Below are 12,024 nucleotides of genomic sequence, written 5' to 3'. Positions count from 1 at the left end.
CTACCTAGCTGCCCTTTACTGAATGTATTTTCAAATAAATTAGATTTCAGCTCCCAGGCTATTAAATCCTTTGACGTCTCCCAAGGAATAGGAGCATTTAGAGAACTTCCCTTCAGCTGGGAATTCCTACTTTGGTTTGTTCTTGCATGGCAATGGTGATTCCTTTAAATGAGCTATCATGGGAGCATCTGGGTAGCTCAGTGGACTGAGAGCCAGGCCTATAGAGGGGAGGTCCTGGGTTCAAATCTGGCTTCGGACACTTCCTAGCTGTGTGATCCTGGACAAATCACTTAACCCCAATTGCCTAGCCCTTGGAACCAATGGTTCCAAGACAGAAGGTAAGGGTTTAAAAAATAACAAAAAATAAATAAGCTATCATATAGTACATTAGGAAAACCTCTTGAAGTCAGAGGATCTGGGTTCAAATCCTGCCTCCGTGGTTCATTATGTGCCCTTGAGCAAATCACTGTGCCCCTTTGGTTCTCAGTTTTCCTATCTATAAAATGAGGGGTGGACCAAAGGGCATTGTTTGAACCTCCAGCTACCATCATGTATTTCTCCCTGTTGTACACATTAGCTCGGTGTCAATATTTAGTAATCACTGAGCAAAGTTATCTTTGTAATCGGATATGTCACTGATTCCTGTTTTAATCCTATAGCACGCGTGAGAGACTCCATGTTTGAGGAGAGAACTTGGGGCCATGTTTGGTTCCACTGACGCAAATGCTTTTAAAAAAATCAATAAAATGACAACATGAAACCCAGTATTGTCTGCTCCACTCATTTAGTCAGTCGTGTGAAAGTAAAGATGGTTGGCTCAAATTCAAAGTAAAAAGGAGGTTGAAAATTGGGGGGGTTTCCATGTAATTGAGGGGGAAAAATAAAACTTTTTTAAAAAAGAGAAAATAAAGACCAGATACAATAGAGTTGACTAATTGGGATAATGGATGGTGGAGACACTGAATCCAAAACAGAGGAGAGAGCTCAAGCTGGAAAGTAGACATAGAAGTGGCGTGTCCTGGTCATAACAAGGAATTGGCCGAGCTGCCAGGTGGAATGTCTAATCCCTCTAGGATAGAATAGAAATTCATCCACTTGCATTTCATCCTCTTGGGAGCCTGGCTTCCGCTGAGCTTTCCAGTCTGGTCTCACATTACTTCCTTTCACACAGTCGATATTCTGGTCAAACTGGCTTCCTTGTTGTTCCCTGTATGTGACACCCCATCGCCTGACTCCATGACTTTGAACAGTTTGTTCCTCCAGCCTTGGATGTATTCTTTCCTTTTGGAATCCCTGGCTTCCTTCTAGACCACCTCCTCTAAGAGGCCTTCCATGATTCCCCCAAGGGTAGGTACTTTTCCCCTGGCCTTCCCCAGAAAGTATTTTACATTTACTTGATATACTTTTGACATTGACTTAATCTGTATGCTTCTTTCCTCCCAGTAAAATGTAAGCTCCTTGAGGGTAGAAGCTTCTTTTTTGTCTTCATATTCATAGTTCCCAGCAAAATGGCTGTACTGAGATGTCTTTCTTTTTAAACCTTTAAATTTTGTCTTAGAATCAGTACCAAGTATTGGTTCCAAGGTAGAAGAGAAAGGGCTAGGCAATGAGGGTTAAATGACTTGCCCAGGGTCACATATAAGGTATCCGAGGCAAGATTTGAACCCAGGACCTCCTATTTCCAGGCCTGACTACACACTGAGCCACCTAGCTTCCTCCACTTAGATGCTTTTTGAATGAAGTCCACCAACATGTACATTTTGTCAGGTGCTACAGTTGGATAATAAGCTAGGCCTAGAATTGAGTAGCAGAAGAAGAATGAACTGGGTTGCTTTTGGGAAATGGCTATGTGTTTTCTAGGCATCTTGGTGACATGGAATGGGGAAGATATGAGTTTAAATCCAGCCTCAGACACAAGCTGTGTGACCCTGGGTAAGTCACTTTACCTTATCGTCTCAGTTTCTTCATCTGTAAAATTAGCTGGAGAAGGAAATGGCAAACTATGTCAATATCATTGCCAAGAAAACACCCCAAAATTAGTCATGAAGAGTCAGACAAGACCAAAAATGACTAAAATAAATGTGTCTTCCATGATCTCAAACTCCTTACTGTTATGGAAGTCCCAATGGATCACCAATTATGGCAATAAATCATGGTAATCTGAGGAGAACTGAAATTACAAGTTATTAAAAGGAAGAACTCATGAGGTACCTAAGTATGTTCAATGAAGCTTGGGACCAGTCCTGAGCACACAGTAGGCTCTTAGTAAATGCCTGAGTTTGACTGAGTTGAACGTCAAAGTGAGCACAAAGGACATCGTTGGATATAGATATGAATGGAAAAGAAAATGACAATGAGAGTAAGAATGAAAGTTAACAGATGGACATCCTGAGTTCTCATTGGTCCCTCCTTGCCTTTCCCAGTTCCTCCTAATTCTAGTGCCTTCCCACTGTTATTTCCTTTTTATTCTGTATATACTATATTTGTACATATTCCTCTGCATGTTCTCTACTGTTTCTTTGGCATTTCTTTATATTCCTTTAGCACAGTACCTGGCACATAGTAGGTGTTTAATAAATGCTAAGAGGCCTTCCATGATTTCCCCAAGTGTAGGTACTTTCCCCCCCTCGCCTTCTCCAGAAATTATTTTGTATTTACTTGATATACTTTTGACACTGACTTAGAAACAAGAGGAAGGCCTCTGCCATGTTGGGTCAATCATCCATGAAGGATTTATGGACAAACAGATCAAACTCAAATAGGATGGAGGAAGTATAGTCTTTACAAAAGGTGAGAACAACCTCTCTCTACCCCTGCCCGGCTGAAGTCACTGCCCATCGTTTCAGTTGTATACAATTCTTTGGAACCCCATTTTGGAGTTTTCTTGGGAAAGATACTTGGGTGGTTTGCCATTGTTTTCAAATATGAAATAAAGGAATTTGAACTTTGTTGTTCAGTTGTTTTAGTCATGTTCCACTCTTCATGACCCCATTTGGAATTTTCATGGCAGAGATACTGGACTGGTTCTCCATGTCCTTCTCCAGCTCATTTTACAGATGAGGAAACTGAGACAAACAGGGTAAAGTGACTTGCCCTGGGTCACTTAGCTATTAAGTGTTTGAGACTGGATTTGAGCTCAGGAAGATGAGTCTTACTGATTACAAACCCTAGCCCTAAACCCTAACCCTAACTCTAACCCTAAATTCGTGCTCTATCCATCACGCCACCCAACTGAACCATTAAAATACAACACCTCTAGACACATTTTTTTTGAGAGTGTCCAGTCCTGGAATAGGACACTCCCAAAGTCCCTCTCCATTTGTACTGACTTACCTGTGTATGTGTTGGTTTTCCTCTCAGTTAGAAAGACCCTTGAGGACAAGGAATGCTTCATTTTTGCTTTTGTCTCTTCAACACAATGCCTGACACCCAGTAGACACTTAACACTTGATTGAATGTTTGATCCACCAATGCAGACTGGTTACTTTTTAAAAAAACCCTTACCTTCCATCTTAGAATAAATACTATGTTGTGTATTGGTTCTAAGGCAGAGGAGTGGTAAGGGCTATGCAAGGGGGGGTTAAGTGACTTGACTGGATCATACAGCAAGGAAGTATCTGTGGCCAGATTTGAACTTAGGACCTCCTCTTTCTAAGCCTGGCTCTCAATCCACTGAGCCACCCAGCTGCCCCAATGATTGACTTATTTCTGCTAGAACCACTCCTGGTTTGTCTCTTCATGGCCTGATGATCCTTCATGCCTTTTGGCTGTGTTAAATCAAGTGGAAAAGTATTTTCTTTACCCTCTGATAAGTCCCTTTTTTGTCAGTCATTCATTTATTCCTGAATCCAAGGCTGGTCCTCTCTGCCATGTTACCTACCTCTAACAGTGCACAAAGGGTCATCGAGTTAGGGCGGGAAGGTTCTTTAGAGGCTGAGGCTGACCCCCTAACTTTACAAGCGTTGTATTAATGCCTGTGTTGGGTCAAGTGGAAAAGTATTTCCTTTACCTTCTGCTAAGTCCCTTTCACAAACATTAATAGTATTTAACCCACATCTTGGGAATTTGCCCCATTTCCTCTTTGTCCAATGTTTTTGGCTGGTCAAACCAGCCCCCTGACCATTCACAACTCTGGGTACAGCACGAGTATCCCAGGGACAACCTGGGGGAAAGAATGACTCCTTTGGATACAGACAGCAGTGACGCACGCATGACGTTTTTATGGTGACTCTCTGAGGTATTCCAAGTTTACAAACACACTCTCATTCAGCCTCCTAACACATCAGGTGGGCATTCAAGTCCTCATTTGGGAAATAGGAAAATTAAGGCACAAACAAGGAGAAGAACCTGTCTGGTATCACTCATTATTAGCAGAGAAGTCAATAAATAAAGTGCTTTGTACCCCATGGGCCCATGGCAGAAATGTCAGTGTCAGGAAGGTGACGATCCTGCAGGTCCTGCCATTCATGCTGAACCCCCTGGCTAGACAAGAGAAAGACCCTCACCTGAAGAGAGGGGACCCTTGGGGTCTCTGCACAACTTCTTCTAGCCCCACCCCTTGTCCTGGGCCTTGGTGATTATCTAGGACAGGAAGGGTGTCCTGGGGGGAGGACCACACCGTTCCAGGAGGAGGCAAAATGGAGGGAACTAGCCCTTATGAAGTGCCTGCCAACCTGGGAGCAGCCTTGAATGGCACACATGGAGGCACCCAGCCAGAGAATAAAACCGTGGCTTGGGTGTTTCCTTTCTAGGGCGTTCAGGGCCTTCAAATTAGCAATGTTGGAGGCTTTCCTGATAGGGGAATTCTGTATTCCGGATAAAAATCACTCTGAGCTCGTAGCTGGTTCGATGGCTGCTTCGCTCTCTGAACCGGGTCCTAGGAGGATGCAAACCGGATCTGCTCTTCCCCACACCTCTTCTCAAGCAGGCTCAGGCGCCAGCTGCTCTGTCTCCAGAAGTCTCTCCAGGACCTCGGGCTTCCTTCTTCATCGCCTCGGGAAACCTCTCCTAGTCGGGATTCCCCTCCGCTTTGGAGAGGTCCCTCCCTGCAGGTTGGGCAACAGCTCGTGTTTCCAGGGGTCTCTGCCTTCACAGCCGCCCCACCAGTTCCACCAGTTGTACAATGTCTCTGTGTTGATGGCACACGCCATTGCGGATGTTCTCCAGCAGACATCTCTTCAGCTCAAAGACGGCCTCGCAGTAGCCGAGGCTTACCGGGGCCATGGGGGGCACTCCGTGCCACAAACGAGGGATGTGCCAGATGTGTTTCTCAGGGTCGCACAGGACCATGTCGGAAAGGGTCCGCTCCTCCTCCTGCTTCTCCAGCTCGGCCACGGCCCGGCTCAAGTCACTCAGTTGTTGCAGCAGCTGCCTCCGGTCTCTCAGGTGGGGTCTGGCCACCGGCCCTTCGCTCAGGTCCTGGGACACGAGTTGACAGTTGGGGACGTGCCCCAATTTTTCAAGCTTCAGAAAGGCGTGGAGGGCCGCCAGAGGGGTGTCCTTGGCTTCGGCCATGCTGACCACGGTGATGTTGCTGAGCCCCATGGCGAGAGTGGCCAGAGAGACCTCCAGCTCGTACCTCTCCCCCCTGGCGGCCGTGACCCCGCCCGTCAAGCCTCCCGAGTCGATGACCAGAATGAAGTCGCAGCCCAGGTCCTGGCGGAAGTCCTCCGTCACGGAAATGAGCTGCATGAAAGTCCCATGGGGCTTGCAGCTCCTGCCCGTGGCGAACTGGAGCCCAAACATGGTATTGAGCAGAGTGGATTTCCCCGTGCCCTCTGTGCCCAGCACCGAGAGCACCAGCAGGCGGGGACTGCCCTCCAGCCGAGCGTGGAGCTCCCTCAGGATGCCCGTCACCCACCGCAAGGGGACGCAGCAGGTGCCTCGATCCATCAGTTCCAGAGGAAAGCCGCTGAGCACCAGCTCCGAGGCCAGGCCGACAAAGTGCGTGAAGCGCTTTTGGTTTTCCGCCATCTTCCCCGCCTCCACGAGATAGCATTCGGCCTCATAAAACTGCCCCATTTCCCTCAAGAAGTGCTCCACCCCCAAGGGGGCGGGCCAGAACTGCTCCCGGAATTCTGCCGGCCTGCTGTGCTTTGGTCCCAGCGGAGCGAGGGCCTCCGGCGACTGTCTCCACCTCTGCCGGGCCATCTCCTCCAGCTTCAGCTTCATCCAGCCCAGGAAGTACTGCTTCTCCACGAGGGAAGGATTGGCAATTCCCTTAATAAATTCCTGCATGGCCCACCCCAGCTCGTAGCGGTTCTGGTGCATCCTCAAGGCCAGCAGGCGCTGCCTGAGCTCTGATTTGTATTTCTCCGGCGAAGAGTCTCCCGCCCTCTGCAGCCGACAGAGCTCCTTCTCCACCTGAGCGATGTTTCTCCAAGGGTCCCCCTGCAGCCGGAGCTTCTCCCTCTTGTAGAGCTCCGCGTCGTGGATGTCCTGGGTGATCTTCTCCACCCGCTCTCGGGCCTTCTGACACTCCTCGCAGTCCTCGTCCACCTTGAGCCCCAGGGTCCTGGCTGTTTCCGCCATGTCCTCCAGAGACACCTTCCTACTGGCCGACTTGATGACGTTGGCCACGATGGCCTGGAGCCTTCTGACCAGGCGTTTGCTGTCGGTGCTGCTGACCTTCACCAGGACGTGCGAGTAGTCCATTTGAAGGACGGAGACCAGCTTATTCAGGAACCTCAGGTTGGCGTTGCGTTTGCCACGGTAGGGGCTAAGGATGAGGTAATAGCGAGTGGTGGACCCGCTCAGAGAGCAGAGCAGCTCGTACTCCTTTTGACCTATGTTGTCAGTTAATATGAAAACGGCCGACGACGTCTCGGTCAGCAGCTTAAACTGCTGCCAGTGACTTCCGATCTCGCCTCTCAGGTTGGCAAAGGCTACGGGTTCTGGGAAGACGTCCAGGTTCTCTTTGCCGCCGCTGCCGCCGCTGGGGGAGTACCAGGACATCTCTACCAACCCGTCTGCAATCTCTCGAGCGTTGGCTGCCGATGGCATCTCCCGATGGCAGAAGTAGTCGTGAGGCTGGTGGTGGGAGGAGCTCATGACGGCATTGAGGAGGTGAGACTTCGAGTGGCTGCTGATGTCCATGCGTGCGAAGGAGATGATTGGTACCCTGGTGAGCACCAAACTCTCCTCTCTCGAAGTCCTGGATCCCCCCGGGGATTGCCACCACCACGTCCTCATTACCCCCCGCAGGGCCCACAGCAGGAAGGTGTGGTTTTGGTTCTCCGAGTCGGGCAGGACTACAGGGAGGGCAAACTGGCAAAGGGACATCTTGACCAGCAGCTCCTGCTGCAGAAAGCTGTCTGAGCAAAGAAGAAGCGCACAGAGGAGGTCCAAGGGATTCAGTGGCACATCGGGGGTGGTGGCCAGCTCCGTAAGAGAATAAATGTCCTCCGAGGTACCCCAGTATATTTCTTGCTCGTCCACTTGGGTTTCCTTCTCACCTGTCCTGTCATCCTGGGGCAAGTCTGAGAGCAGGGTAGTGTTTCTGACTTCTGAGTTAAGAGCCAACAGCTTTCTCAGGAAGCTCCAAGGCAAGTCGGTAGGCACCTGGGGTGCCCAGTTCTTCATACTGTCAAAGCTGATCTGCCGGGCATCCTGGAGGCTGAGTTTCCTGTTACAGTATGTCTCCAGTCCCAAGAGTGACATCGTTTCATGAAGCCTACTTCTTTCCTCTGTAGAAAAAAAGGGAAAAGATCAGCGCTAACATGCTACCCTTCCCCTCCTAATGGGCTGATGGAGGAAAGCCCCAGGCTTGGCCCGAGTTCTACATCTCCCCAAAACGGACCAGTACTGGCCCCCTACCTCTGCATGCTGTGAATAAGGGTGTCTCTTGGAGACCGATCCTTCTCTGATTCACTCTGCCATTTTTTCATTGGGTTACAGATGCAGAACAAGAGTGGACCTTAGAGCCTATTAAGTCTAATCCCCTTATTTTTTTTTAAGTTAATTTGTTTCCAGTTAACAAGCAATTCTTTTCTCCCTCTCCCCTGCCCCAAATTTTATAGGCAAGAAAATTGAAGCCCATGGAGTGACTTGCTTCACATAGGGAGTAAATAGCAGAACCACAATTCAAACCCAGATCCAGATTTCAAATTGAGCACTTTTTTCCATTGTTCCACATTTGTGTTTTAGTTCCATCTTTCTCCTGGGCTCCTCATCCCATTAAGGAAAATGTGAAAATCTCTGAGAATTGACTACCCCAAACTATGGATGATCACTTGGCAAATTTGTCACCTATTCCTAATTTTTGTTGTATTCCTATACCCTCCTTCTTCAAACCTGTAACTTAATTTAGTATTTGTGTAAACCTTCCAACAGCAGAATAAACCAACATTGCAATTATTGGACTTCTCAGGGTATTGGTTACCTAGAAAAACATACAATCATAATCAATAACCCACTAACCTGGAGCAGAATAGAATATTAGAAGGTCATCTAGTCCAATCCTTTCATTTTATAGATGAGGAAACAGGGATTCTTTTCCCCAAATCCTTCCTACTGCTACCATGTTTAATTGCAAATTATCTTGCATATGATTTGCCCATTCTTCATTTAAAAGAACACATGTCCCTCTACTGGCCATGTCTCCTGCCTCTGCTTCTTAGTAGTAAAGCACAAAAAAGACAGGAGAGATGTGCCTACCCTGGAAAAGGAGCATGGGTTATCCTGCCCATCATAGAGAGGAAAAGTGAGGATGACAAAGCCTTGAAGGGCAAAGCATTAAAACAGGTTTCCTACTTCCCAGACCAGGTAAGGAGCCATTCTACCACTCAGTAGAACCACTGTTGAACTGTATTCCACCAGGAGGATCTCTAGGGTTCTAGTTCCAAAGGAGGTTTTGAGACCAGAGAATAATCCCCAAAGGCACAGAGCAGTCAGTGCTTGAGAGCAAATGACCTAATTAATCATAGGATCACAGACTTAGAATTGCATGGAAATCTCAGAGACTATTTAGAACAATCTCCTCATTTTACAGGTGAGAAAGTTTATATAGAATAGATGATGAAGGCTTATAGAATCATTGATCTGAGCAGGAAGGTGTCTTAAAGACCATCTAGTCCAACCCCTAAATTTTATATACTCCAGAATGGAAAATAATTTGCCCCAGGTTACATAAGCTGCAAGTCATGAACCCAGGTCCTCTGATTCCAAATCCAGCCAGTTTCCCACTGAGCTAAGCAACCCCTCCTGATTGAGGAGGGAAGAGGGAAGGAAAAGGTTAGGGAGAAGCATAGGTGGATGGAAAGGGAAAGAATGGAATACCTGCAAGGAAGTCAGCCACGATAGGCTGCCCATTCTCCTGAGCCTCTTCTGTTCCATCTGTGAAAAAAGCAGGGGAAAAGGGAGCAGTTGGTAAGTAAAATATAGCTTTGGCTAACATGACAAGAGTGGTATGACCTTAGACAAGTCCCCTAATTTCTCTGAGTCTCAGCTTCCTGAGAGGGTAAAATGAGGGGGTTCGTAAACATGCCCTCCAAACTCTCAATTTGGGATAACAGGAACAGTGGCAATAATAATGGCAGCTAGCATTCACATATGACTTTAAGGTCTACATAAATTATCTCATTTGGTCCCATGACTCTCAGCCGCAGGTGGCTGAGTTCCTGTCCTGTTCTCAGAGCCCATCACCCCAGTTACTTGTATGCCATTTCCTCTTTTCTGAGATATTCTAACAAAGGATCTGACCTGAAAGCAGAGATAAAAAAGAAACCAAAGAAAAGATGGCAAAGGAAGGAGCCTCCCCATTGGAGAAGAACACTTCAAAGAGGGCAGGAAGCTTCTAAAGCTAAGGGGAAAGGGGTGGGGCCCTCCCAGCAAGAAGAAAACAAGAATGAAAATGAAACTTGACTCCTATGGTCTATCAGAGCCATAATTAGCTTGAACCCATGAGGCAGTGCTAATATGGGGTAAGTTGGGTGTTTCTTCCCTGGAATGGTACATTTCTTCCCGATGGCCTCCAATATTCCCTTCAGGTCCTCTACTGGCACATACCGCCATGTACAGGGGGAATTGTGCCACCTCTCTTCCCCCCACCACCCCTGAGGTCCCATCAGGTTTTGCCATCCTTCCCAACTTTGACAGGTGGCAGGTTGAGCACAGGCCAGCTGGACCACACCCAATTCTATCCCCATGTCCCATCCCCAGGGTGAAAAAAATTCCTAGTGGCAGTTTCTAGATTACAGACATTCAGGAGATTGTAGCGTGGTTTGAAAAGAGAATCTCAAAGGGTTGGGTTTTTTAAAGTCAAATATATTATGCCCCATATTTCTATTTTTAATTGAACATAAACTGCATTTCTGTCTTCCATAGCTAAGAAACACATTCTGCATCCCCCTCCTTCATGCATGGGAGAAATCCTCCAACGTTTGTAAATATGTGTGGAAAACATCACACACTCTCTCACACACACACTTTAACTTCCATTGAACGATCAGGCAAAGTATATTAAAATAATATGATTTTACTTCCCTTCTGGCAGGTCGGTCGATAGCCAAAACTTATTTATTTCCCTTTTTTCCTTCCTAATCTGTTGAGAGGCTGACATGCTCTTACTCTGCTGAGCCATCTGGGAAATAGGACTTGTGAGTTCCACTGAGAACTCAGTTGTTTACTCCAAGTTCTGTGACTGGTTCGGGTAAGCCCTCTGGCTGCAGGACAGCCTGACCTTGACTTTGGAGGACTGGGGCAGAAGGGGACCAGGGCCTCTCTTATCTAGATCTCCTTGGGGCTGTGAGTGCCTGTTGGCCTGCACAGATGTTTCTTCTTCCCCAAGAACAGTTCTTTCCGTTTCTGAAAATTCATCTTCATTTGCTTAGACGTTGTTTGAGGGCTCTGAAGGAGAGACAGAGAGAGAAGAGAGAGACTCAGAGAGAAAGAGAAAGACAGACTCGGAGACATAGAGAGAAAGAGACAGAAATACAGAGACAGAGGGAAAAAGAAAGGGAGACAGATACAGAGACAGGGAAAGAGAAAGGGAGACAGAGACAAAGAGTGAAGGAAACAGAGGCAAAGAGAAAGAGACAGGGAGACAAAGAACGAGAGAGAGAGAGAAAGATACAAAGAGAGACAGAGACAGACAGAGACAGGGACAAAGAGAGAAAGAATGAGAGACAGAGACAAAGAGAAAGAGAGAGGGAGGCAGAGAGAGACAGAAAAGGAGAGAGGAAGGAGGAGAGAAGGAGGGAGGGAGGGAAGGAGAGGGAGAGAACCTGGGTGTTTGTGTCTCACAGCCCTCTATATTAGGCTGTCTTCTCTAAATTTTCTTCTGGTGCCTAGCACAATGTTTTGCACATAGTAAGGACCTAATAGCTATTATCTTGTATTCTGCATTTGTTATGTTGTTAATTATTTCCATCCACTACTTCCAAAATTATTTACTCTATATATGTTCTGTTGGGCTGCTAGCTAGGTGATGCAGAGTCAGGAAGACCTGAGTTCAAATTCGGCCTCAGAATTTTCTGGGGCCTTCCTTGGACCCAAGTTTCCTTAGCAAGTAAAATGATGAGGTTGGGTTGGATGTCTTCAAGGAGGTTCCTTCCAACCCTAAAGCTACAATTTTATAATCCTATAATCAAAATAAGAGGTAGCACTGTAAACAAAACATTTATTGAGTGCATATCATATATGGGTCATGCAGTGTTAAGCAGTGCTTGCCTACAAGCAGTGCTTGCCTACAGGAAGCTTACATTCTGCATAGAAACTTGCTAGTATGACTCTGGGCAAGTCATTTAACCTCCAATTGCCTCAGTTTCTTCAACTATAAAATGCGAATGCTAATAGCTTGGGGCAGCTAGATGGTAAAATGGATAGAGTGCTGAGCCTGGGGTCAGGAAGACTCATTTTCCTGAGTTCAAATCTGGTCTCAGATACTTATTAGCTCTGTGATATTGGACAAGTCACTTTACCCTGCTGCTCTCAGTTTCTTCATCTGTAAAATAAGCTAGAGAAGGAAATGACAAGTCACTCTAATATTTCTGCAAAGAAAACTCCAATTGAGGTCACGACGAATTG

The 12,024-nt window shown here is 46.9% G+C and overlaps 1 protein-coding gene across 3 annotated transcripts in view; it reads right to left on the bottom strand.

The window, feature by feature from the left end:
* Window positions 1–765: 765 nt before the first annotated feature.
* The window catches only part of URGCP (upregulator of cell proliferation), an 82,079-nt gene continuing 70,820 nt past the window's right edge, over window positions 766–12,024 (bottom strand). For all 3 annotated transcript variants that reach the window (XM_056812024.1, XM_056812020.1, XM_007477567.3), the window contains 2 exons: window positions 9,277–9,333; window positions 766–7,685 (listed from right to left, as the gene is read on the bottom strand). In XM_056812024.1, coding sequence (XP_056668002.1) covers window positions 5,089–7,685; window positions 9,277–9,333 — 2,654 coding nt within the window. In that variant the 3' untranslated portion in view covers window positions 766–5,088. The remainder of the gene's footprint in view (window positions 7,686–9,276; window positions 9,334–12,024) is intronic.

This window comes from Monodelphis domestica, chromosome 1, assembly GCF_027887165.1.
Source record: "Monodelphis domestica isolate mMonDom1 chromosome 1, mMonDom1.pri, whole genome shotgun sequence".
Taxonomy (NCBI): Eukaryota; Metazoa; Chordata; class Mammalia; order Didelphimorphia; family Didelphidae; genus Monodelphis; species Monodelphis domestica.
Note: the sequence above shows the minus strand (reverse complement) of the source record. Positions and strands in the feature narration are given on the sequence as shown.